The 25,139-nt window shown below is 44.5% G+C and overlaps 1 protein-coding gene across 1 annotated transcript; it reads right to left on the bottom strand.

The window, feature by feature from the left end:
- Nucleotides 1-724: 724 nt before the first annotated feature.
- npffr1l2 (neuropeptide FF receptor 1 like 2) lies at nucleotides 725-15,699 on the bottom strand. Its single transcript, XM_034090588.2, has 4 exons — nucleotides 15,577-15,699; nucleotides 5,416-5,779; nucleotides 2,473-2,572; nucleotides 725-1,685 (listed from the first exon to the last, which is right to left on the bottom strand). The coding sequence occupies exons 2-4, from the start codon at nucleotides 5,759-5,761 to the stop codon at nucleotides 725-727; spliced, it is 1,407 nt and encodes a 468-aa protein (XP_033946479.2). The 5' UTR covers nucleotides 5,762-5,779; nucleotides 15,577-15,699.
- Nucleotides 15,700-25,139: the final 9,440 nt, after the last annotated feature.

Here is a 25,139-nt window from a genome sequence, read left to right as displayed (position 1 = left end):
TAAAGTAGAACTAGTAGTGGATATTCCTGTGTTGTTATCCAAACTGCCACTACTTGATATTGATAATACTCTACCTGCATGTGGGTGGGTTAGGTTTATGAATGAGGATTGAGATTGGTTAGGATAATGGTAAGAATATCGTTCATGCCATCACCATCGTGTGTCTCTGTATGTTAGGAGAATGTGTGATTCTAGAGTAATGGGCCATCCAAACAATTGTTTACGGGATGATGAGATGTTGGACCAATGGGAATACTTCTAATGTTGGTTAAAAAAACAGCTGCTTAAAGTACTGGGCTAGAAATGACTGTCATGAAATAATAAGTGCAAAACCAACATATTGTTCCAACTTTCTTTTAGCTTTAACAATACTTTTGGACTTGCTTAGCTGTCTAAATCGTGACAATCTTGTCCATTGTTGTGCTTATCTACAGTAAGGGAATATTTCTCAAATATACAATCGCCCTAAAGTACATTGTGCCACCTCGAGTGCTGTCATCTACTGTATGCTGTCCCTGATTGACTGATCATGGCCATAAAGCAATTTGCAATTGTTTTACATTATAGATGAGGCATTGCCTAGAACTAGTGTCACAATGGGTATCCATCATACCAAACAGTGGCCCGATACACATTCAAAATCTGACAATTGATACTAACCTCTTCCTTGGATCTACAATGCAACATACAATGGCTTTGTTGGGTTCATTTAACAGTGTGAACTTCAGATGTCCCACGCCTGATACACTGAAGCTGCCTGTGGACTTGCCCCCTCTGACTCCTCGCCATTGCTTCCTTTATTTTGTACTCCCGCCATTTCTAACCCTCGATCTGAAAGACTTCTCTCTGAGTGGACCACCACAGACCCTACCTTTAGACTCTTATCCACCTCGGCTGATTCAGTCAGCTGGTTGACGTTATGGACTCGATTCCTCACTCCCAAGACTTGACGATTGTGACTGCTAGTGGCATCTCTGAAATCACCCTCTCTACCAGCTGCTTGCACAGACTGGTCTTTCCTCCCCCATCTGACCACCCTGCTCCACAGCTGGCACTGCACGAGGCAACAGACGGGTCGAGACTTGCAAACAGCCTGGAAACCCTTCTTAAAGTTCTCGTTGTAGTAGCCGTAGATGATAGGGTTGACGCTGGAGTTGGAGAAAGCCAGCCAGTGGGCGAAGGGAAAGATGTAGCTGGTCAGAAGTTCCACCTGGTCCCGGTCGAAGCCTGCGTAGTCAGTCATCATCATGAGGGTCCACAGCGGCAGCCAGGACAGCATGAAGAGCAGAGCCACCACGATGAGCATCTTTATCACCTTGATCTTTTTCTGGGAGATCAATGGCTGGCCAGCTCTTGCAATCACAGAAGACCCCAACTTGTATCCGATACTCCCGTACATGAGCATGATGGCGGTGAGCGGCACCAGGTAGATGAGAGCAAACAGAACCGCTGTGTAAACCTTTCTCATCTGAGGGATGGCAAAGTTCTCGTAGCAGGAGTACAGGGGGACGGTTTGGTTGAAGTCGTTATTGTGCACCATGTAGTGGAAAGGAACTTTATCCACAGTCAGAGCCACAGCAGCAGGACACATGATAAGCACTGCTAGCGTCCAGATGAACACGATGGCCCCCTTCGCAACCAGAACAGTGGGCTTGGGCTGTAGAGGGTACACTACACACCGAAACCTAAAGATAAAAGCATTGCTGAATGTTAGTGTTAGGAAAATCTCACTCGTCACCGACTCGAGCTTCGATATCAGGATCCATGTATTTGTGATGTACACAGCTACAGTTGGGATACCTTTGTTATCATGTTGCTCTCATTTTGGAAGAGGACATTCAGTATTTTCCCAACAGTTTTATATATGATATATATGTCTTTACATATACCAAAAAGAATATTTAACTAAAATACTTCTTGCTTTATAATTTTATTTTCCAATTATGTTTTACATTCATCATTTAGGTTTTAAAATCAAGTTGAATGCCCGTCTAAGAACTAGAGATATTTTCCATATTCAAATGTTCTGTCACAGAAGAGTATTGGGGTCGGGTATAAGTTGAAATAAATGAAAAAGGGAAGATATTTTATTTTGTATTTGGTAAAAAAAAAGTCTAAGTGTTGAGAAAAAAGTTGAGTTTTCATATATTTCATAAATGCAGTAGTTAGATGTATTCTCAAAGGTTCAACATTTATTCCAGATATTTTTATTTTACTCCAACTTTGTTCTCAACGTTGTGAGTTCTCGAAATCCAAAATAAAAGGAAATCGTCCTCTTTTTCTCCGTTTGGCCGGCCTTAAAACTGTTCCACATTAGAATAGAATATATCTGTATTGTCATCATACAAAGTACAACGACATTTCTTTGGCAACTCTCACTGCAGTAAAAAATAGACACAATAAATAATATTTGGTTATGTTCTGTGTCCCTGGAAATGTGCGATGGGGAAATGGAGACAAAGTAGACCTCACCTCTCAACAGCTATGGCCACCAGAGTGAAGACTGAAGCAGAAACAGACACTCCTTGCACAAAGCCGCTCATCTTACACACACAGTTGGAAAAAGGCCAACCTGTGGAAGAAAGGATAACGTCTCATCAGAGAGGAACTCAAACTGGCAATTCACTGACATGATTATCCCTCTTTGAGACGCCCTATCAGTTGATTGTACATGGTGTTCTTCAAGAAGCAGGTAAATACGACAATTACCAAACATCAATGTAATCGCCTATTGTGTAAATGAGGTCTTCTGGAGATCCGGGGTCGATGACCTCTGTGGAAATATTCAAAGAGCTCAGTTCAATTGACAATAAATCCATAAAGTCTTTTAAACAATTGTCAATAAGTAATCTGGTCTGTGTTATTTCCAATTCATCATAATAATACGTGTGGACTATGAATGTTCTGACTTTTTGACAAGGACACAGAATAATGGATATTGGGGTTTTTCCACAAACAAATTATATGACAATTGAGTAATCAAATACTTTGCTTTACTTAACTACATTTGAAGAACTATCAACACAATGACTCACTTATGTTACATCTTGAACAGATGCCTGAAATATAAGATAAAACCATTTTCATATTTTAAATGGAGGATTCAAATGCTTACGGCTAAAGACTTGAAGGTTTCCAAAGTTTAGGTTGGGCTTCTCAAAGAACACAGAAAAACATGGCTAATTATTTGTTCAGAGAGACCTGGGTGTCTCTGGCAAATACAAAACGTAACATTCACTTTTCGAAAATGTGTAGTATAAAACTCCTTTTAACTTTGTTGTTTGTTTGAAGAAATAATCAAATACAGCTGTGCGCTGAATCAGTGGGGGCGACTACTGAACAAAACAGTCAGTTTTTAAAGGTGTAAAGTAAAAAAAAGAAATCAAAGTCTTGTGTTGGGAACAAATTGATATTCCAATTCACAAAGACATGAGTATTTGAATACATATTGACACAGACTAAGGAATAGGCGTGAGTCCAATTACTTGTGACGCAAGTGGCAAAATGTCAACATTAGGTGAGCCATATTATTGAGTTCATAGATCTACATTTGAAAGACCAGAAACAACATGTTTCTACATATTAACATATTGTGGTAACATTCTCATATACCTCCATATACATATATATACTGCTCATCATTGGTATTGCACAACAGAGGTGTTCTTGCAGATCTATTATACCTTATTAAGATAACTGGTGACTGGCTCTTTAATTGTCAATCTCCCTCTTTATTCACAGCCTGTTCGTGTGAAAGTTAACAACAGTTGATTTCCGATCAGGTGTGGGAGATGGTTTCTAACTCATGAACAGCACTGTGTGCCTGATGTGATCGCCTACACAGTATGGCTTATAATGTGCTCTCTTTCTATTTGTAGAGGTAATCAAACGAAATGATTGCCAACACCTGTGATTCATCTGGGAAATTGCAAGTGCACACTGACGAGGGTCTGTATGTGCAGTTCTATTTCGTCCCTACTGACCGCCAGAGGCGGTGCTTTAGCACTGGATATGTCCATCGCGCGCATGCGCAGCTCGAGTACCAATAACAACAAAGTCACCTGTGACCCACGTGACACCGGCTATATCAGCCGTTGTCGTCAGAGGATCTGTTCCTTTCATCTTCTCGCTGCGCGAGGGTACCGTGGCTACGTTTTTGTAGCCTACAGCGTTCAGGTTTGAACGTTTGATCTGAGGGATTTCTCTGCAAGCAGCTGGCCGCGTGAAGCTTCGCGACTGACAGTCGGAGCTACGGGTCGTTAGACGCGTCCTCCAGGAGCTGCGGCCGGCTGTGCAGAGCCTCGACAGACAGGTTTGTGTCAGCTTGTTGCTGGTGATGGCTGTGTTTCCACACCCTCTCCCAGCCAAGTTGTCCTGATTACCGTCTGATTGTTTGTGGCTTAGACTTTCTGGTGACGACAGTGTTCCCGCTTCCTCTCCCATAAAGTTGCCCTTATGCTCTTTTGAAAGTTCTGCTTGTGGCGTTGTGCCCGAGCTATCATTAGCATTTGAGTCCCAGCTTTGGCTGCGTCCCTCATTCAATTTAGTATGGAAGCCCAGAGGGTCATACTTTAAACCCGTTTTTCGTTTAGATGCAGAAAGTAAGGTAAGTACTTTCTATTTCTTAGAAGCTATTATCTGGTCTTAACATTTGTGTTCTGACTTGGTCGCTTGATTGTTAGCAGCAGCCGCTTGGCTAACACCTTGCTGTCTAGTGGGCAGCCGTTGGCTGACACTTTTAGGCACCGGCCACAGTTACTATTGTAACTAAGGTTCTAAGCCGTAAGTACTGGCCATAGTCAATTCTCTTTTCCTCCGTACCCAAATCTCTAAAAACGGGGCTACAACGGAGCTGATCCAGATTGGCGTCCGATATGACGTAATATTGGCAATGTGGACCCACGGCACTATCAGAAAGTTTCTATCAGAATCAATGCCGACGTGTTTTGGACGTAATATGGTCTTTGTTTACATTAGCAAGCATCGCTAACACTCAGAGCTAACCTGTACTGGAGAGAGCGCATGTGTAAAAAAAAAGGAATTCACCTTGTGGTAAACCCGCAAGAGAAAAAGCATTTGAGCTCCATACTGTTTCAGAAATAATCCTTGAAGTGGTTTCCAACATGATGGCATTTAATCACGGGAGCATTTAGCTGTATCTGCCGGGTAATTCTGAGCAGGCATTAGCTCCACCTCCTATTCGTATTTTTGTTTTCTTCAAGCTAAGGACCCAGAATCAGCGTTTCTCTAACAAGGCTGAAACAGAGGGATATGAGGGATGTCTAAAATGCATGATCTGTTTGATATTTTGAGCAAAACACATCATATACATGTTTTTTATATATTTGTATATATCTGAGACCCATAATATATGCCTACTAATAGCATAATAGGATACCTTTAAGTCGCTATTACCTGTGATGAGGTTGTCCACCAGGGTTGTAGGGATGCAGAAGATGCCCACCAACAGGTCACTGATTGCCAGATTGAGGATGAAGAGATTGGTGACCGTGCGCATACAACGGTTTTCAAACACGATCAAACACACCAAGAGGTTTCCCACCATGCACAGCAGGAAGATTAAGAAGTAGGCCAGGATGTAGCTCGTGGCCACATAGAGAGAGTGTTGATAGTACGGGAAATAGGTGTTGTTGGGGATGTTGGGGATGTTGGTGATGTTTGCGACGCCATGTAGGCTGGCGTTTGCAAAGGCTTCTGTGCTGGCTGATCCCTCCTCGAACTTGTTGTCCAGGACCTCCATTATTGGGATGAACCCACCCTGCAGGGGGAATCAAACAAAGATTATTTTAGGTGTGTCCCCAACTCAGAATGTATTGGTCATGTCTTGACTATTGTCAAAACGGTTATGGTATTGTTAGTTATTTAGTTTAGTCGTTGACGCTATTTGTTTTGAGAATTGGATGTATGTCTGCAGTACTGAAAGGGAGCGCAGAGCCATAGAAGTAGAAAAGAAAAATGTTCTAGCCGGCTTTTTCATTCGTTATCAATTCAACTTTTGCCCTTTTTCCATTCCTCTCATTGTATCCACAGACGGAGGGGAAATGTCACCGGACAGTAATCACTGAAAAGTATTCGATGATTGGGACGTATTCAAACTCAGGGACCCTTGCAAATTTGGATCCTGCCCTCATATCATTTGAGGTTCTCTATACATTTTCCAGCCCATGTAGTTGTAGCTTCCTTCATGAAGGAGAAAATGCTTGGTGACTGGAAATAGTTCGATCTTTGTCATAGCATGCCAACACTGATGCAACACATTTAGGTCTGTGACATAGACTGCAAATGAGTGAAATTGTAACGTAATTTCTATGCTTTTATGAGGCAGACTTGCATGCCAGAATGATATTTAAAGCATCAATAATCCTTAACTCTTTAAATGTTTTATCAGATGTTCCACACAACCGTTGACTTTTCATATTCAGGCCCATTGGGTGTACGAGTTGGGTGAATGTTTGACTGCTTGTATAAATGTAATGCAATAAATGCTAGAATAACATGTCAAAAATCTATATGTCTGCCCTTAAATGTGATTTTCTTTTAAACAATGATGAAGGTGTGTTTGACACATTTGGTGTAGTGTTTCAAAGAAAGTGGAAGTCGTTCTTGGATGCTATTATATCTGTAAAAACTAGAGTTCATCGTGAGTCATGCACTTGATTGGATTTCAGATGATTTATGCGTTATAAACTTTCCGAACACATCAGTCTTTAAGCAACATTTCAGCCGACAGAATCAAAGGTCTCCATCCAAAAATGAGAAGCTGACTTCTGTCCGCCACAATCAGGCGACCCTTTGTTGAGAACATTTAGAAAAACTAAATCTGCTACCTTATTACATTACATTGCATTTAGCTGACGCTTTTATCCAAAGCGACTTACAATAAGTGCGTTCGACCAACCTTATCTTTCTTACAGTGCAGACGCTTTTCTGCTTGCTCCTGCCTCTGCTTACTTTTTATGCTGATTTTCCTACTCTTATTCTCTGAAAACTTCGAGCAGCGGCTCCTGGACATTAACTTATCACTGGGACAGTTCATCTTCGTAAATAGACGGAGGGTTTCAGCCATATTTCAACATTTTTACTACGACCTCAGTCTTACAGTAGCGTGGCCTAGCAACAGCTAAAGCCTGTACTGCATGCTATTTAGCTTAAGCTAGTTGGTAGCAAAATGCCTCCGTTCTCTACAGATGACTTCCACAAACTTATACAGAAGATAGCTGTGTTGGAAATGAAAATGCAACGGTTGGAAGTTAACGTGGAAGTGAATGGACTATGTCGTGGGAATGACACCACTTTACCAGTGTTGCAAAATAATGGAGAAGGGTATGCTAACTCAAAGCTAGTTAGCAGCTACAAGGATTCCAAGGAACAGGAGGGCTGTGTACCGGGTAATAAATCTACAAGTGGTAGTCCTCCCTGGAACTCTCTGGGTGCAAGGCCTAAGAGTAAATCATTTCCATGGGATTTGGGAGGACGGATAACAGGCAGAGCCCAGCGCTCTGAAATCTGTGATGCGACCGGCTGGCCTGCATTGTTATCACCCAGGAAGAGCGCCTCTTCAACCCCTAAACAGCCGTGGACAGCTGCTAAAGGGAGAATTACAAACAATCCTCCGAAACCACCAAGTGTGCCAATCCAGAACAGATACGCTCCGCTGACCGAGAGCCGGAGATCTCTTTCTGATGACCTGGATAACCCGTCCTCTTCACACAGCAGGGTAAGGACCAATAGCTACTCCAAAAGTAAAAGGCTAGAGGGAAAGCTAACGACTGGGCCTGACACTCTGATTGTGGGTGACTCTGCTGTAAGAGATGTAAAAGGTCTGTGTAATAAGAACAACACCAAAGTACTCTGTTTTCCCAAGGATGTGGTCTCTGACTTGGTGACTCTCTCTGACTGAGAAGATCCTGCATATTGGGGCTGAACATCCGACTGTGAAGAATGTGGTACTGCACATTGGAACAAATGATGTTGTGAAACAACAGTCAGAAGTGCTGAAAGAAGACTTTAATTGTTTGTTGGAAACTGCCAGCTCTCTAAATGCAGATGTGTTCATCAGTGGCCCTCTACCGCCAGTCAGAAGAGGAGTGGAGAGATTCAGCAGATTGTTTGCACTGAACACCTGGCTTTCAACTGCCTGTACTGACCATTCTGTCCATTTTATTGACAATTTTAACTTTTTCTGGGATCGCAGACATCTTTTCAAGGCAAATGGAGTTTGCCTGAACAAGACAGGAGTGAAATTCTGTCCCCCCCCCCCCCCTGTCAACGCCTTTGAGGATACTCCGTTCACCCTCGCCCACCCTCCTGGAGATCGCTGAACACATGAAGGAGATACAGAGGGTTGGCACGATTCCTGGATTTCAAAGACCAAACTAAGGCGATACGCAGGGCTGGCAGCATGTCCTTTACCCCCGCTCCTCAACGACGCCCACCCAAATCACCGCAGAGACGCGCACCATCTCCCCCGTCTTCATCACCGCGCCTACGTCAACCAGCTCCCCCCCTCGCAGCATGTCCTTTACCCCCGCACCATCTCCCCCGTCTCCTGATAAGAATGTGTGTGTACAAAATGCAACAAACTCTTACTGATATGTGATGGGTCCAGGCTCAAGGAGCGTATGGCACTCTCAACTCTTTCCAGGACATGCCGGGGCCCTGCCTGCCAGTAGCTTTGCCGATATCTGTGTTGATAGGTAATAGATTAAGAGCGGTGAATCATCTTACATACAGGAAGCGCTCAAACGTTTGTGTGAGTTTATCACGTTTAGCAGTGATTCCATGTCAGCCACAGCTTGTCACAAAACATCTTACTGATAGTGTATCCAACAAACTTAAACTAGCTTTAATAAATGTCAGGTCTTTGGCAGGAAAAACATTTTTAATCAATGATTTTATCACTGAGCACAATCTTGATTTTATGTTTTTAACAGAAACTTGGATTGAACAAAATAACAGTGCAGCTGTTCTTATCGAATCAACCCCTCCCAACTTTAGTTTTATGAGTCAGGAAAGAATGCATAAGAAAGGGGGTGGAGTTGCTATTCTGTTCAATGATTCCCTTCAATGCAGGAAGACATCTTATGGGAACTTTGCTTCTTTTGAATATGTGGCCCTTCAGCTGAAATGCTCCTCTCGAGCTCTGTTCCTAAATATCTACAGACCACCCAAATACTGTGCAAGCTTTTTTGATGACTTTAGTGAACTGCTGTCTATAGTGTGTATTGACTTTGACCGTCTAGTCATTGTTGGTGATTTTAACATCCATGTTGACAACCCCCAGGACAGAGGGGCTAAAGAACTGTTTTGTGTTCTTGATAGCTATGGACTGACTCAGCATGTGACGGAGCCCACGCACAATAAGGGGCACACTCTGGACTTAATTATCTCAAAGGGTCTGAATATCTCTGAGGTTGTGGTGACTGATGTTGCACTCTCTGACCATTCCTGTGTTTTCTTTGAGAGCTCTATTTCTGAGGTAACCACAAAGCGATATTTAACTGAAAATACTAGGGAAATGTTTACTCAGAATTTTTCTTCCACACTTGCCCCTGCTAACATCTCAGTAAATGAGCTAGTAGATCATTTTAATTCAAAAATGAAAATGTTATAGATGCCATTGCTCCAATTAAGGTAAAGGAAGTGTCTGGAAAGTAAATATCTCCATGGAGAAAGGCCATGACCGTGAGAGCAGAAAAAAGAGAATGTCGAAAAGCTGAACGCAGGTGGCGAAAAACAAATCTCCAGGTTCACTTTGAAATCTATAAAGAGAGACTTGGCCTCTATAATTTGGAATTGAAAAACGCACGACAATCATTCTTCTCTGACATCATTACCAAAAACAAAAACAATGCACGTGCCTTGTTTGCTACCGTCGACAGACTAACTAACCCCCCAGTGTCAGTACCCTCTGAATTTCTATCCACCAGGGCGTGCAAAGATTTTGCCTCCTTCTTCACTGACAACATTCAGAAAATCAGACAAGCAGTCAGTGCCTCTGCATCAGGTACAGCAAATGTGTTGTCTCTGTGTCCACCTAATATCAATTCAAACACCATGACACAATTCCATCAGATTAATGATAAAAACCTAGAGGACATTATACAACTTCTGAAGTCCTCCTCCTGCTGCCTTGATATTATTCCAACAGGATTTTTCAAAGATGTTTTTCGTTGCATGGCCTCAGATCTACTTCATATAGTAAACAAATCTCTTCACTCAGGTATTTTTCCACAGGCCCTGAAAACTGCAATCATTAAACCGCTCTTAAAAAAGAATAATCTAGATGCTTCAGTAATGAACAATTACAGGCCCATATCAAACCTCCCATTTCTAGGTAAAATCATCGAAAAAGTTGTTTTTCAACAGTTGAGTAATTTCTTGCATTTAAATGACTGTTTCGATGTGTTCCAGTCAGGCTTTCGTCCAAACCACAGCACTGAGACTGCTCTTGTAAAGGTCTTTAATGACATCCACTTAAACACAGACAGTGGCAGAACTTCAGTGTTAGTATTATTAGATCTCAGTGCTGCGTTTGACACTGTTGACCACAACAAATTACTAGACCGACTGGAAAACTGGGTGGGACTTTCGGAAACAGTTCCTCAAGGCTCCATCTTGGGGCCTCTTCTCTTTAACGTCTACATGCTACCACTGGCTCAGATAATGAAAAACAACAAAATAAGTTACCATAGCTATGCAGATGACACACAAATCTACGTAACAATTTCACCAGGAGACTATGCTCCAATTCAAACACTGAGTAAGTGCATTGAACAAATCAATGACTGGATGTGTCAGAACTTTCTCCAATTAAACAAAGATAAAACTGAGGTAATGGTTTTTGGAGGCAAGGCAGAACGTATAAAAGTGAGTGCTGAGCTTCAGCCTGCAATGTTCAAACCAACAGATAAAGCCAGAAATCTAGGTGTAGTCATGGACTCTGACATGAGTTTCAACAGTCACATTAAAACAGTTACTAAATCAGCCTACTATCACCTAAAGAACATATCTAGGATTAAAAGACTAATGTCACAGCAGGATTTGGAAAAACTTGTCCATGCTTTTATCTTCAGTAGACTCGACTACTGCAATGGTGTCTTCACAGGTCTCACTAAAACATCTATTAGGAAGCTGCAGCTGATTCAGAACGCCGCTGCTCGAGTCCTCACTGACACTAAGAAAGTGGATCACATCACTCCTGTTCTGAAGTCTTTACACTGGCTTCCTGTGTGTCAAAGAATAGATTTCAAAATATTGCTGCTGGTTTATAAAGCACTGAATGGTTTAGGCCCAAAATACATTTCTGACCTCCTGCTAAATTATGAACCATCCAGATCTCTCAGGTCTTCAGGGACTGGTCAACTTTCTGTCCCCAGAGTCAGAACTGAACATGGAGAAGCAGCGTTCAGTTATTGTGCTCCAAATATCTGGAACAAACTCCCAGAAACCTGCAGGTCCGCTGCAACTCTGACTTTTAAATCCAGGCTGAAAACTTTTCTTTTTGTCGCTGCTTTTAATTGAACTATTCACATCTTAGACTGCACTGTAACTTTTATCCATGTATTTTTTCTTTTAATGTTTTAAATTTAAACGTAATTAATTTCTCCATGACATTTATGAGAGGGACTGCTCGACAGTAGGATATTTGGGATATCCATCGTAGCCAGGGTTTACGATCAGTTTTTAGGTGAGTTGTACTGAGGAACAAGTATCGCAGCACCGACGGGTGAAAAATAGTGTTTTGGTAACACGGGGTGTTCAGGTAACACTTAAAGACTTTGTTATGGAACGCAAAGCAGAGTAGGGGGCTAGTACACCCTCCTGAGGGTCCGGTTGTGGATGTCATGCGAGCATAACATGGTGAAAACAATCAGTCTAAATGAACAATCGGGACGGAAATGTTCGGATTTCCAAAGAGAGGTTCTGTGAATAAATTAAAAATCAAGAACCGAAATAAAAATATGAACATATGATACTGCCTCCATTATACAAGTGTACAAAGACAAAAAACAACTTTTACTTAGTCTGAGATTTTAATCAATCAATCAATGTTTATTTATATAGCCCAATATCACAAATGTTGCATTTGTCTCAGTGGTCTTCACAGTGTGTACAGAATATCAGTATGACAATACGACACCCTCTGTCCTTAGACCCTCACATCGTACAAGGAAAAACTTCCAAAGAAAACCCAGTTTAAAGGGAAAAATGGGAGAAACCTCAGGGAGAGCAACAGAGGAGGGATCCCTCTCCCAGGACGGACAGACGTGCAATAGATGCCGTGTGTAAATTGAAAAGATAATACATTTGCAACATAGGTAGTCCAGATGTTTGGAAATGCATGTGTGTATAATAGGAAGATGAATCCACGAGGATATCCATCCAGGACTTATGATCCAGGACCACAGCCACGACTCAAGATCCAGCGCTCGCGATCCAGGACACAGGACCGCAGGATCATCCATGACTCCGGATCCCAGCGTATATAGACACCAAAAGAAAGACATTTGGGGAAGCTGGGTTAATCGGAACAATTGTGTTGACATATACAGTATTTGTGTACTTAGTCATCCCATCAAGTCACGTCAACTTTAATGTATGATCTCATTAAGGAACTACTTTTGATGGGTGATTAAATAAAATAAAGTATATTCACTCAAGTTTTGTACTTAAGTACAATCTTGAGGTTCTTGTGCTATAATTGAGTCTTTTAATTGATGTTACTTTTGCTTCACTGCATTTCAGCATAGAATATGTACATTTTACTGCTAGATGTGTTTGGTATAACGACAAATTAAGAACTGCTGCATGACACTGCTCGATGCCCATGCTGTAGTTGGGAATGTTATATTAAAGGTGGGCAGGTAAATAAAGAAAAAAGAAAAGAAGAACGCTCGGTAATAAAGATTTCATAGCTTTTTTTGAGAATTTCTTTTTTATTTAAGCTCTCAGGAAGAGGGCAAGTGGTGAGGTTGACTTTGCCTTAATACAATAAAATAAAGCTGTGTTGAGCTTAACTACAAATAAAGCTCCTACTGAGGTTTTCAAACTATTCAAAATCTCCTGACTTTACCCTTAAAAAAATACAAAGTAATTATTGTACTAGATCCTCGATATGATTAAAGTCAATCATTGGATTAAATGTCTCTTGACCTTTTTCTTAATGAATATAACTCAGCCGTGTTGCTCCCTTTGTGTGCAGGACAGCAAACAAACAAAGTGAAAATGCTGTTTTGAAACGAAAAACCCCAACAAATATTTCCACAAAGAAAAACGTTGTTATCTTAAACACCCATATATCTTTTTGGACTTCACCACGCTCTGGATTGAATGGAAATGTAAGGATCAACGAGTCAGAAACAATCCCACGTTCGTGCTCCGCTCACATGTTCCATGTAGACAATTTGTTCTCTGGCAGAAATGTATCCTGAGCCAAGGCTGAAAATTGATCATCCATGTTGCTTTGGCTGTGGCTTTGGTCGATTTCAAACAGGTTTTTCTTCTCAACATGCCACACTGGTCATCCTCTGTAATCTGTGAACAGCAGGATGGTGGGAAAGACTTTAAAACATCAGCTTTCCTACGGTTGAATGACTGAGAAAGGCACACACTGAAACCTTGATTGCACCACAAAGACAATTACAAAGACTTTAGTTCATGTCTGCAAAGGATTCTGTTCCTAGTAAAGCTTACTGTCGCAGCTTCCTTCCCGTGTTCCCATAAGCTACTTCCTTCTGCTTCACAGAACATGTCTGCATGAGAGGCTACCTACAAGCCTGAATCTATTGACCGTGGTACTAGTGTCTTTTAAAGAGCCCTATTCTGCTTTTTGGGAGTTTTCCCTTTGCTGCAGTGTGTTATAAAGGTTTTTGTGCATGTTAATGGTCTGCAAAGGCTAAAATTCCAAAGTTCCCTCTCCCCCCCTGAAACACATCCATCGGACTCCTTTGTTTACTTCCATTACATAATGACATCACTATATGTAACACTCATATTGGCTAGCGCTCCAACACATTGTACGTGATAGGCTAAGGGGCGGGACATCTCTAAGTGGTTGACCAATCACAACAGAGCTGGCCAGCTAACCAATCAGAGCAGACTGGGCTCTGGTTTCAGACGGAGGGTGAAAAGAGGTGCTGCAGCACCGTCAGCATGAGAAAAATAAAGAGCTTTGTGAACATTAAAGCTTGGAGACATGTCACAATAGAGACGCTACATACTGATATACACCTGAACATCAACAGGAGAGGACTCTTTAAAGTAGAGATACTACATACTGATATACACCTGAACATCAGCAGGAGAGGACTCTTTAAAGTAGAGACACTACATACTGATATACACCTGAACATCAGCAGGAGAGGACTCTTTAAAGTAGAGACACTACATACTGATATACACCTGAACATCAGCAGGAGAGGACTCTTTAAAGTAGAGACTCTACATACTGATATACACCTGAACATCAGCAGGAGAGGACTCTTTAAAGTAGTTTGCCATTCCTTTCATAATATGATCCCTGTATTTAAAGAAAACCCCTCTGTGCTGCCCACTCACTGATGTCGTGAGCATGCTGTGTCTGTCTGTGACTTTAAAAAAAAACGTTTCTGCAGTCCAACTCTGTGATGTGCTGACAACATGCTGTGAGGCACGTCCAGGTGATAACTAACGATGGAAACCTGCATCCTTATATATTATTAGCAGCATAATCAGCGTAATTTACATACGTTATTAGTTACAACCACTGACCTGATCCTGTCACCACCAGAACATCAGAATACTCCTTCATCAAACTTGTATGCTAGAAATATAGTGATAACTTTCAGCTTGAAGTAATAAACAGTGCTGTCAGCATGCCCTCAGCCAAGAAACAATTGTATGTACAAGGAAGTTAATTAACAATACAATCTCTCACTCCTAAACTACATCAGGTCCATGTTTGATTACATTTTATTAATGACAGTCATCCAGTTTAATAAGATATTTCCCACAGCGCCTCACTCTGAAGGACTTTATTCCCATCAATAGGTGATACCGGCTAATATTGTATGAATATATCAGGGCATATAAACCCTATCTTGTTGTTGTTGTGCCAATGAATGAAAGGACCACAGTAGCACTGGTGCAATTTAGCTTCCTGCTCCGTGTGTGTTATGCAAATCACTTTTCTACAAGGTTGTCGTGGTCTATCTGTCATAGTCTGCTCCATCATTCACCAGTAGTTTTCCATTCACCTGTCTCACCTGTTTTCCACACCCACTCGTTAACTCACTCTCTTTCTCTTCTGCACCCATTAGCTTCTGCCAGTATTTAAACTCGCACCTGACACACACTCTTTGCCAGATTGTACTTTGCCTCATGCTTGTCTCTCCCGCGTTCAACACTAGATTGCCTACCCGGTTCCGACCCTGCCTGTCCCCGACCTGCCTGCTCTGCCTGTTTCCTGATCCTGCCTGTCCCTCGACTATCCTGCCTGGCCTGTTATCCGACCCTGCCTGTATCCACGCTGACCGCCTCGCTTACTCCCTGACCCTCTGCCTGTCCCTGACTCACCTTCTGCCCGCTGTCCTCCGGTGCGTTATACTGCCCGGTTGGTATTCCTCCGATCCAGTGGAATCTCCAATAAAGGATATTACCAATTCTCCTTGGTTTCTCGAGTGCTGCATTTGGGTTCTCCTTAAGACTGTGACAGAACAATCTGGCCAGAACATGGACCCAGCGCACTCCTCTTCACCAAGAGACCGTTTCGAGAGAGTTGAGGACGCTCTCCAGAGGCAGGAAGCCTCGATAGCCGCCCTGGCCACCGAGGCTCATCATGCTACATCTTCACATGACCAGACGCTAACCTATTTAGCTGCGCAGCTACAGCAGCTAACGGCTACTGTGCAGCAGCTAGTGGCAGGAGTGGCCGCTCCAGCGCCTCTTCCTATGCCGTCGACACCCGCTTCTGCATCACCTCTGATGGGATTTACCCCGGAGCCTCGGGTGGGAACTCCGGAGCGCTACGCCGGGGAACCGGAGGGCTGCAGCCCGTTTCTTACGAACTGTTCTATCCTGTTTGCACTGCAGCCACACACTTTCGCTTCTGAAGCTGCTCGTGTGGCGTTCACGGTCAATCATTTGACTGGGAAAGCCCGACTGTGGGGCACAGCGGAATGGGAGCAACAAACACCCGCCTGCTCTTCGTTCCCCGCTTTTTCTGCGGAGCTGCGCAAGGTGTTTGGACCCGTGTCTGTGGGTCCAGACGCTGCAGGAGGACTATTGAACCTGAGCCAGGGTAATGGATCTATAGTGGATTATGCCATTGAGTTTCGCACCCGGAGCCGCCTCAGCAACTGGAATTCTGCAGCCCAGTGTGACGCCTATCTGCGTGGGTTGGCGGATTACATCAAAGATGAGCTTGTGTCGTTTGATTTGCCCAATTCACTGGATGGGTTGATTGAACTGACTTCCCGCATGGATCGGCGCATCCAGACACGGAGACGGGAGCGACGATCGGCGGAAGTTCAACATGCCTGGGCGCCCCGACGTCCGAGTTTGGCTGCGACTCCTCACCTCACTCCAGAGCCGCAACCAGGGGGGGATGAGCCCATGCAGGTGGGTCGCACCAACCTCACTTTGGAGGAACGTGAGCATCGCAGACGTCGTAACCTGTGTCTCTACTGCGGCCGGGCCGGCCATTTCGTTTCTCACTGCCCGGTAAAAGGCAAGGCTCAGCAGTAATGGGGAACATACTGGTGAGCCAAACCCCTGGATTTGTTCCCACTCAGAGACCATTGAGCCACGCCAGGTTGCTATTGCCGGATAGCTCTCAGGCTCTTGCAGTTTTTATTGACTCTGGTTCGGACGCGAGTATTATGGATGAAGAGCTTATGCTGCAGTTGGGTATAGACCGGGTTCCCTTATCTCGCCCAGTTCCAGCCAACGCCTTAGACGGTCACCTGCTGGGGACAGTGACTCATCAGACTGTACCCGTTCACATGCTCCTGTCTGGGAACCATCACGAGACTATTCAGTTTCATGTTCTCCGGTCTCCACATATTCCGCTTATCCTGGGTTACCCATGGCTCCGCCGCCACAACCCTAATATTGACTGGGAAACGGGAGCCATTTTGGGATGGAGCCCCTCTTGTCATCAGATCTGTCTGAAACAGGCTGCCGTGCCTCAACGCTCGGGGAACCCCAGCCAAGTTCTGGATGTTACAGGAGTTCCACCGGAATATCTGGACTTCAAGGAAGTATTCAGCAAGTCGAGGGCTACTTCCCTACCACCACACCGGCCCTACGACTGTGCCATCGACCTGCATCCCGGCACCAGCCCTCCCAGGGGTCGATTGTACTCCCTGTCTGCTCCGGAAAGAGTTTCCATGGAGACTTATATCAATGACGCTCTGGCGGCTGGGATTATTCGCCCGTCCTCATCACCTGCTGGCGCAGGGTTCTTCTTTGTAGAGAAGAAAGACAAGACCCTAAGGCCCAGTATCGACTTTCGGGGTCTTAATAACATTACAATCAAGAATCGATACCCACTGCCTCTTATCTCTTCTGCATTTGAGTTGTTGCAGGGAGCAACCATATTCACGAAGCTGGACTTGCGTAACGCGTACCACTTGGTACGTATTCGCGAGGGGGATGAGTGGAAGACCGCCTTCAACACCACCTCGGGGCACTACGAGTACCTAGTCATGCCTTTTGGGCTTACCAACTCCCCTGCAGTATTCCAGGCGTTGGTAAATGATGTGCTCCGAGACATGTTGGACCGACACGTGTTTGTGTACTTGGATGACATCCTGATCTTTTCCAAGACACTGAAAGAACACGTGCACCACGTCCAGGCGGTTCTCAGGAGATTACTCGAGAACTCGCTGTTTGTTAAAACGGAGAAGTGCGAGTTTCACACATCCTCTGTCTCTTTTCTGGGATACATCGTGGGACAAGGGAGCATCGAGATGGATCCTGCCAAGGTTGATGCAGTCACTTCCTGGCCGGTTCCAGATTCCCGGAAGCGGCTACAACAGTTCCTCGGGTTCGCCAACTTCTACCGGAGGTTCATTCGTGGATACAGTACCTTGGCCGCTCCTCTCACAGCCCTGACCTCCTCTAAGGTCATGTTCCAGTGGTCCTCCTCGGCTGAGGAGGCATTCCAGAACCTTAAGGCGAGGTTCACCTCCGGCCCCATCCTCCGAGTACCCGATCCTGTAAGACAGTTTGTTTTGGAGGTGGATGCTTCTGATATGGGGGTGGGAGCCATCCTGTCTCAGCGAGCAATGGACAGCCAAAAACTCCATCCCTGTGCTTTCTTTTCAAAGCGTTTGACTCCAGCGGAAAGGAATTATGATGTGGGAAACCGGGAGCTGCTAGCAGTGAAGTTGGCTCTGGAGGAGTGGCGTCACTGGCTCGAGGGGACCAGTCAACCTTTCCTGGTGTGGACCGACCACAAGAATTTGGAGTACATCCGGTCGGCCCGCAGACTGAATTCCCGACAGGCTAGATGGGCCCTTTTCTTCACTAGGTTCAATTTCTCCCTCTCCTACCGCCCTGGTTCTCGGAACATTAAGGCTGACGCTCTTTCTCGTCAGTTTGGAGAGGGAGGTAACATTCCCAGGGGCTTGGACACCATCCTTCCGACTTCTCAGCTCGTCGCCGCCCTCATCTGGGAGGTGGAGGAGAGGGTCAAGGCTGCCCAGCAGGACCAGCCGGGACCCAGTGCCTGTCCTCCGAACCGCCTGTTCGTTCCGCAGACGTTGAGGTCTGATGTTCTCCAGTTGGCTCATAACTCCAGACTCACCTGCCATCCTGGGATCCAACGCACATGGGAGGTAGTCCAGCAAAGGTTCTGGTGGGCAACACTTAAGGAGGACACCAGGGAATTTGTTAATGCCTGCCCCGTTTGCAATCAGAACAAGTCTTCTCACCAAGCTCCTGCTGGTCTCCTACGACCTCTGCCTATCCCTCATCGCCCCTGGTCTCACATTTCTTTGGACTTTGTTACTGGTCTGCCACCGTCCAACGGACACACTGCCATCTTGACGGTGGTAGACCGATTCAGTAAGATGGCTCATTTTGTGCCGATACCCAAGCTCCCCTCAGCTAAAGAGACGGCAGAGCTGGTCCTGCTCCATGTGTTCCGGCTCCATGGGCTGCCTACTGATGTGGTTTCCGATCGTGGTCCTCAATTTACCTCGGTGTTCTGGAGGGAATTCTGCACGCTCCTTGGGGCCACGGTCAGTCTGTCATCCGGTTTCCATCCGCAGTCCAACGGTCAGACAGAAAGAAAGAACCAGGAGATGGAGACAACCTTACGATGTATAGTCTCCAAGAACCCAGCGGCCTGGGCTAAACAGCTGCTCTGGGTCGAGTACGCCCACAACACTCTGGTCAGTTCGGCCACCAAGCTGTCCCCATTTCAGTGTGCTTACGGGCTTCAACCCCCTCTGTTTCCGGCCCTGGAGAGGGAGGTTACCTGTCCGTCCGTCCAGGCTTTCATCCGTCGTTGTCGACAGACCTGGAATCAAGCCCGGAGAACTCTCGTCTGTTCGGCCAACCGGTACGCCTCCTCTGCCAACCGCCGACGTTCTGAAGCACCTGTCTACCAGGTGGGCCAAAAGGTATGGCTTTCCTCCCGGGATATTCCTTTACGGGTGGATTCAAAGAAACTTGCACCTAAATTCATTGGACCGTTTGAGATTGTCAGAATAATCAATCCCGCAGCAGTAAGGCTAAGACTGCCTCGGACTCTGCGGATCCATCCCACCTTCCACGTTTCCAGGATCAAACCTGTCCGAGAGAGTGCCTTGGTTCCTGCGATCCCTCCCCCACCACCCCCCCGGATGATTGACGGCGGGCCTACGTACACTCTCCGACGACTTCTTCGTTCCCGTCGCAGAGGAAGAGGAGTCCAGTACCTGGTGGACTGGAAGGGTTACGGCCCTGAGGAGAGGTGTTGGGTTCCAGCTCGTCATGTGTTGGACCCCCGGCTCATCAGGGAGTTCCATCGGCGTAATCCCGAGCAACCGTCTAAGACCGTCACGTTGACGGGCAGAGACACAGGGAGAGTCTCTCCTCTTACCGTCAGCTCGTCAGAGGAGGACAGCGAGGGGCAGGCTTCTGATGAAGATGCAGATTCCCACAGGGGGCAGGAGAGGGAGGCGGAAAGAACTTTTTCAGATGAGTACTAATCCCACCTCCCACCTTCATCTGTAGATTAGCATTTAGGGACGTCAGGAGCCGTCCATTAAGGGGGGGGTTCTGTCATAGTCTGCTCCATCATTCACCAGTAGTTTTCCATTCACCTGTCTCACCTGTTTTCCACACCCACTCGTTAACTCACTCTCTTTCTCTTCTGCACCCATTAGCTTCTGCCAGTATTTAAACTCGCACCTGACACACACTCTTTGCCAGATTGTACTTTGCCTCATGCTTGTCTCTCCCGCGTTCAACACTAGATTGCCTACCCGGTTCCGACCCTGCCTGTCCCCGACCTGCCTGCTCTGCCTGTTTCCTGATCCTGCCTGTCCCTCGACTATCCTGCCTGGCCTGTTATCCGACCCTGCCTGTATCCACGCTGACCGCCTCGCTTACTCCCTGACCCTCTGCCTGTCCCTGACTCACCTTCTGCCCGCTGTCCTCCGGTGCGTTATACTGCCCGGTTGGTATTCCTCCGATCCAGTGGAATCTCCAATAAAGGATATTACCAATTCTCCTTGGTTTCTCGAGTGCTGCATTTGGGTTCTCCTTAAGACTGTGACACTATCAGGTCATTTAAATGCATATTCCTGACTGAGTACAGAGCATACACACAGCAGAAAGATAATGGTAGTTATGGGATGTAAATGTAGTTCCTAAATGCAAAGACACGATCGAAGGGATCCATGACTACATTATCATACAAATATTTAATAAACAAGACGAGATATAGCGCAGACTTGCAAGGGTACATATAGTACGTTTACATACTCTTATACAAATATCTCGATCGATCAGGTGTTATAAAACAATCACACATCCTCTTCCACAAACCGTTTCATGTAGTATCAGTATCAGATGATTCTGCACCACAAGGAGACTAGTAATGACTACATCATAAGATAAAACACAAAGAAACATCTCCTTCTCACCACAAATACTTCTCTACTACACGTATAGTCTGTGTCCCAACAATATGGGGAATCATTTGGTCGAATACCTACTTTATCACATCGTGCTATGTGCATAAATAAGGTAACACTTTACAATAAGGTACACAAAATGTGCTTAATTACTGAGGAACTACTCATTAACTAACCATGAACTATCTAGTCGTTCCTCAGTAACTAAGCAGTAACTAAGCACATGTTGTGTACCTTAGTTACTCAGGAACGACTAGATAGTTAATGAGTAGTTAATGAGTAGTTCCTCAGTAATTAAGCACATTTTGTGTACCTTATTGTAAAGTGTTACCCATGTACTTTATTACATCAGCAGAAGCATACTGCAAATCAAGTAAGGGAATTAAGATGGACTTTTATTAATCCCCCGTGGGGAAATTGTTTCTCTGCATTTGACCCATCCTGGTGTTAGGAGCGGTGTGCTGCCATTTTGAACGGCGCCCGGGGAGCAGTGTGGGGAACGGTGCCTTGCTCAGGGACACCTCGGTAGCACTTGGTCTTGCAGGGACTTGAACTGGTGACCTTCCAGTTCCCAAGCCAAGTCCCTATCGACTTCGCCACCACCGCCCCAATATATATGAATATACTTACAACAACATAAAACTAAGTATGCACACGTTTAAACCAGCAAGTAAAACAATGAAATAATAATGTACTTTTTATTATTTCTCTACAAGGTTGTGGCCTATGATAATCTGTTTAGCACCACTGCTCGGTGCAAACAATTGTACAACTAAATATAAAGAAGACCTTAAATACTCCCCCCAAAGCTTCCAGTTGGCGGCTGCAGAACAGGCTCCCTTCAGCTTTACCTATACCTCATTTTGTTTTGTGCTAAAAAACACATGTTGACATGCCTTCACCTAAAACTAAGATAGTGCGCCTGTTTAAATAAACATGATACCTCCTAAACATCAGCTTCATAGCATTTTTGCATTATTTTTGCATGTTGATGTTTACATTTAGATCAATAGAATCCATATTCATGAGTTGCGTCGATTTGCAATGATGTTCGATGTGTCATTCTGCGTCCACTCCTTGCTCGGGTGTTTTCCTCACACATTCACGCTGTAAATACAAGTGCTCTCGCCAACTTCTCACAGCTCCTTGACAGAACTCACTGAGCTAATGATGGCACTAGAAGAGCTAACTAAGGCCCTAGAAGGGAGGCCTGCCCGACCACCTACAGTCACACCCGGAGCATTTTTCTGAGAGGCAACTCAACAGAACCTATAGCACTTATCTCTGCAGGGAGTGAACCTTTCATATGCCGCAGGGCTAGGTGTGAAGGTGATCTGAAGAGTTGCTCCATTTCTGGAGGTAAATTAAAAGGAGTGAACACGATTCAATAGTTCACTCGTGTTGTTGTTTGGCTTCTGCTTTTTTGTATCCTCCAAAGCCTCGCATACTGTCTAAATATTTCGTTTTTTCCTTTACATTTGTTTCACATTCTTTCATCGATCTTTTTATTACTAATTTCTATATATTTTTTTGTATTTGCTGTTCTATCGTTTTATTAGTGGGGTCGAGTTATCTCACGCAGGAATATTATCCCATAGTATTAGTGTTGTGACAGATCTGAGGATGTTTTTTCAAGGTTTCAAGGCTTTTATTGTCATGTGTACATACAGTACGAATGACCTCACAGGCTCCTCCAACAGTGCAACACAATAAAACAGATAAAATAGTGCAAGTAAATACAAATTAACACAAATAACATAGATTAGAAATAGTGCAATCAGAGTCTATATAGAAGTAATTGGAATATGAGACCACATATCATCTTAGATTTAGGATATTGAGTGTCATTCCCTGTTTTTAAAGGCTTAAGTGAAGTCCTTAATTCACCTTCAAGCCCTAATACTGCATTCACATGATATGCAATTGTGTCTTTGCTCACCGCGAGGTTTGGGCGCAGTGCCTTGTGGTGAAAACAGACTGTTAAGTTTCATTTGTATGGTTACCTCCTCTGCTTGTGGCGCTGCAAACAGCTGCCGCCTGATTGGTTGTGCGTTGAAAAAGGTCAGAAAGGTGTAATGAGGTCCAAGTTTAAATCATTTCAAGTGGTGCTGGACCCGCTCTCTCTTTAGAAACACAACGTCAGCGCAGAGCCACTCATTTATAAAAAAAATCATATTTGAACATCAACATATAGCCTAATATTGTAAATTGATATATTGTCCACATTGTTTTTTGTAAATATATCGGGATGTTTTAAATGCTCCACATTGAATTACTCTGTAGACTGGGATCAAATTCTTTAGTCTGGATCAAAGTAAAAGTCTGAAAGTCCAAACTAAACCAAAGGTTGGTTAGGGGTGAAAGGTCCCGTTATCTAAGGTGCTGTTTACACGAGGACAAAACATGTTGTATTTCATTCACACGAGGCCGACATGTAAACGCGGAAACGGACCCCGCAAACGATAACGGGTCCCAAGGTAGATCTGCAAACGGAACGCTCTGGGCGCAAACGGCTACGATCATTTTCTGATAATGGATGAAATAGCCCCGCCTCCCTCTCCCCACCTCTCCTGCTCAGAGATCAGCTGTCAGAAGAGGGGGAGGAAAAGAGAGGCTTCGTTCATTATTCTTATATTATTATATAGTCGTTATCAATTTGTTTTAAAGCTCAATAAATAACAAAGAAGACCTTTGACCGGCACTTTTCTAATTTTGTTCAGAAGATTTAAACTTTAACGGACATGTTGACCGGCGAAAATAATTTTTAACGGAGACTTCGCCGCAAGGTTCCCTCGTCCCTTGGAAGAGGCGGAGAGGTGGGTGTTTTTCATCTGCTGGTGGACTACCGGAGAGATTTACAGCCGGGGTTTTCTTCGCTGCTTTTGGTGTATTTTGTGGTGGCAGCAGCGCCACTTACAGGCCTGGCATATGTACTACAGCGTTTCCAGCGGGTCGAGCGGTCTCATGTGAACGGACACGTTAATTGAGCCGAATGCGTGTGAACGTAAGACTTTTTTGAAAACAAATTCGGTGCGTAAACGCAAACGTACCCGTTTCGTCCTCGTGTAAATGGGGCCTAAATGTCATGTGACTGCCTTTCATTAAAGGTCTCCTATTATGCCATTTTTAAACATATATTATGGGTCTCAGATATATAAACCATTGGCACCATTGGAGGAGACGACCTACCGCGCCGGCAGTGGACCACTCTGAACCGTCTACGAACTGGGGTCGGTCGCTTTAAAACCTCGATGAAGACGTGGGGCTTGGCGGACAGTGCGGCATGCGAGTGCGGTGACCCTGAGCAGACCGCTGTCCATATAATCACCATCTGCCCCTTATACAGACCACCCTCGGAAGCCAGCCTCTTCGACCTAGGACCAGAGATGCGGGCATGGCTACACGACACCGAGTTGGACATCTAACGTTATACGAAAGAAGAAGAAGATATATAAAAACATGTCTATGATGTGTCCACATTTCCGATATTACGTTATATCGGTAGCAAATCTGGATCAGCTCCGTTATAGCCCCATTTTTAGAGATTTGGGTACGGAGGAAAAGAGAGAGGGTTTTCTTTTCTGACACTTTGTGAGTTCCCTGACACACAGCGGACACATCTTTATGTATAAAAGACATTACTGGTGCCTTTTCTGACAGAGGACTTATCTTGATAGCCTCTTCACTGTCGCAGAATGAATCAAAAGTGTCCACAGTGCAATATGTGTATGTGCTGGGCTTGTTAATATTCAAAGTGGCAGCTGACTCCTGAAGGCATGAAGCTGAAGTCGACTAATTACAGCTCTGCCTTGGGAATTTAGAAATGTCACACTCAAGAGGGAAAAGTCAAATATGACATCACTGCGGCTGAAGATTGACATGATATATAAATATAAACTTGGCTCTTCTGATAGCTTGAACTGAGTGGGTTTGCTAACATTTAATCTACAACATTGAAAAGAACAGATTACATTTGAGTAATGCATGGCTGTTGTATTACATTACATT

The sequence above is a fragment of the Pseudochaenichthys georgianus genome, chromosome 9 (genome assembly GCF_902827115.2).
Source record: "Pseudochaenichthys georgianus chromosome 9, fPseGeo1.2, whole genome shotgun sequence".
NCBI lineage: Eukaryota > Metazoa > Chordata > Actinopteri > Perciformes > Channichthyidae > Pseudochaenichthys > Pseudochaenichthys georgianus.
The sequence above is the reverse complement of the archived record's forward strand: the minus strand, read 5'-3'. Positions and strand labels throughout refer to the sequence as shown.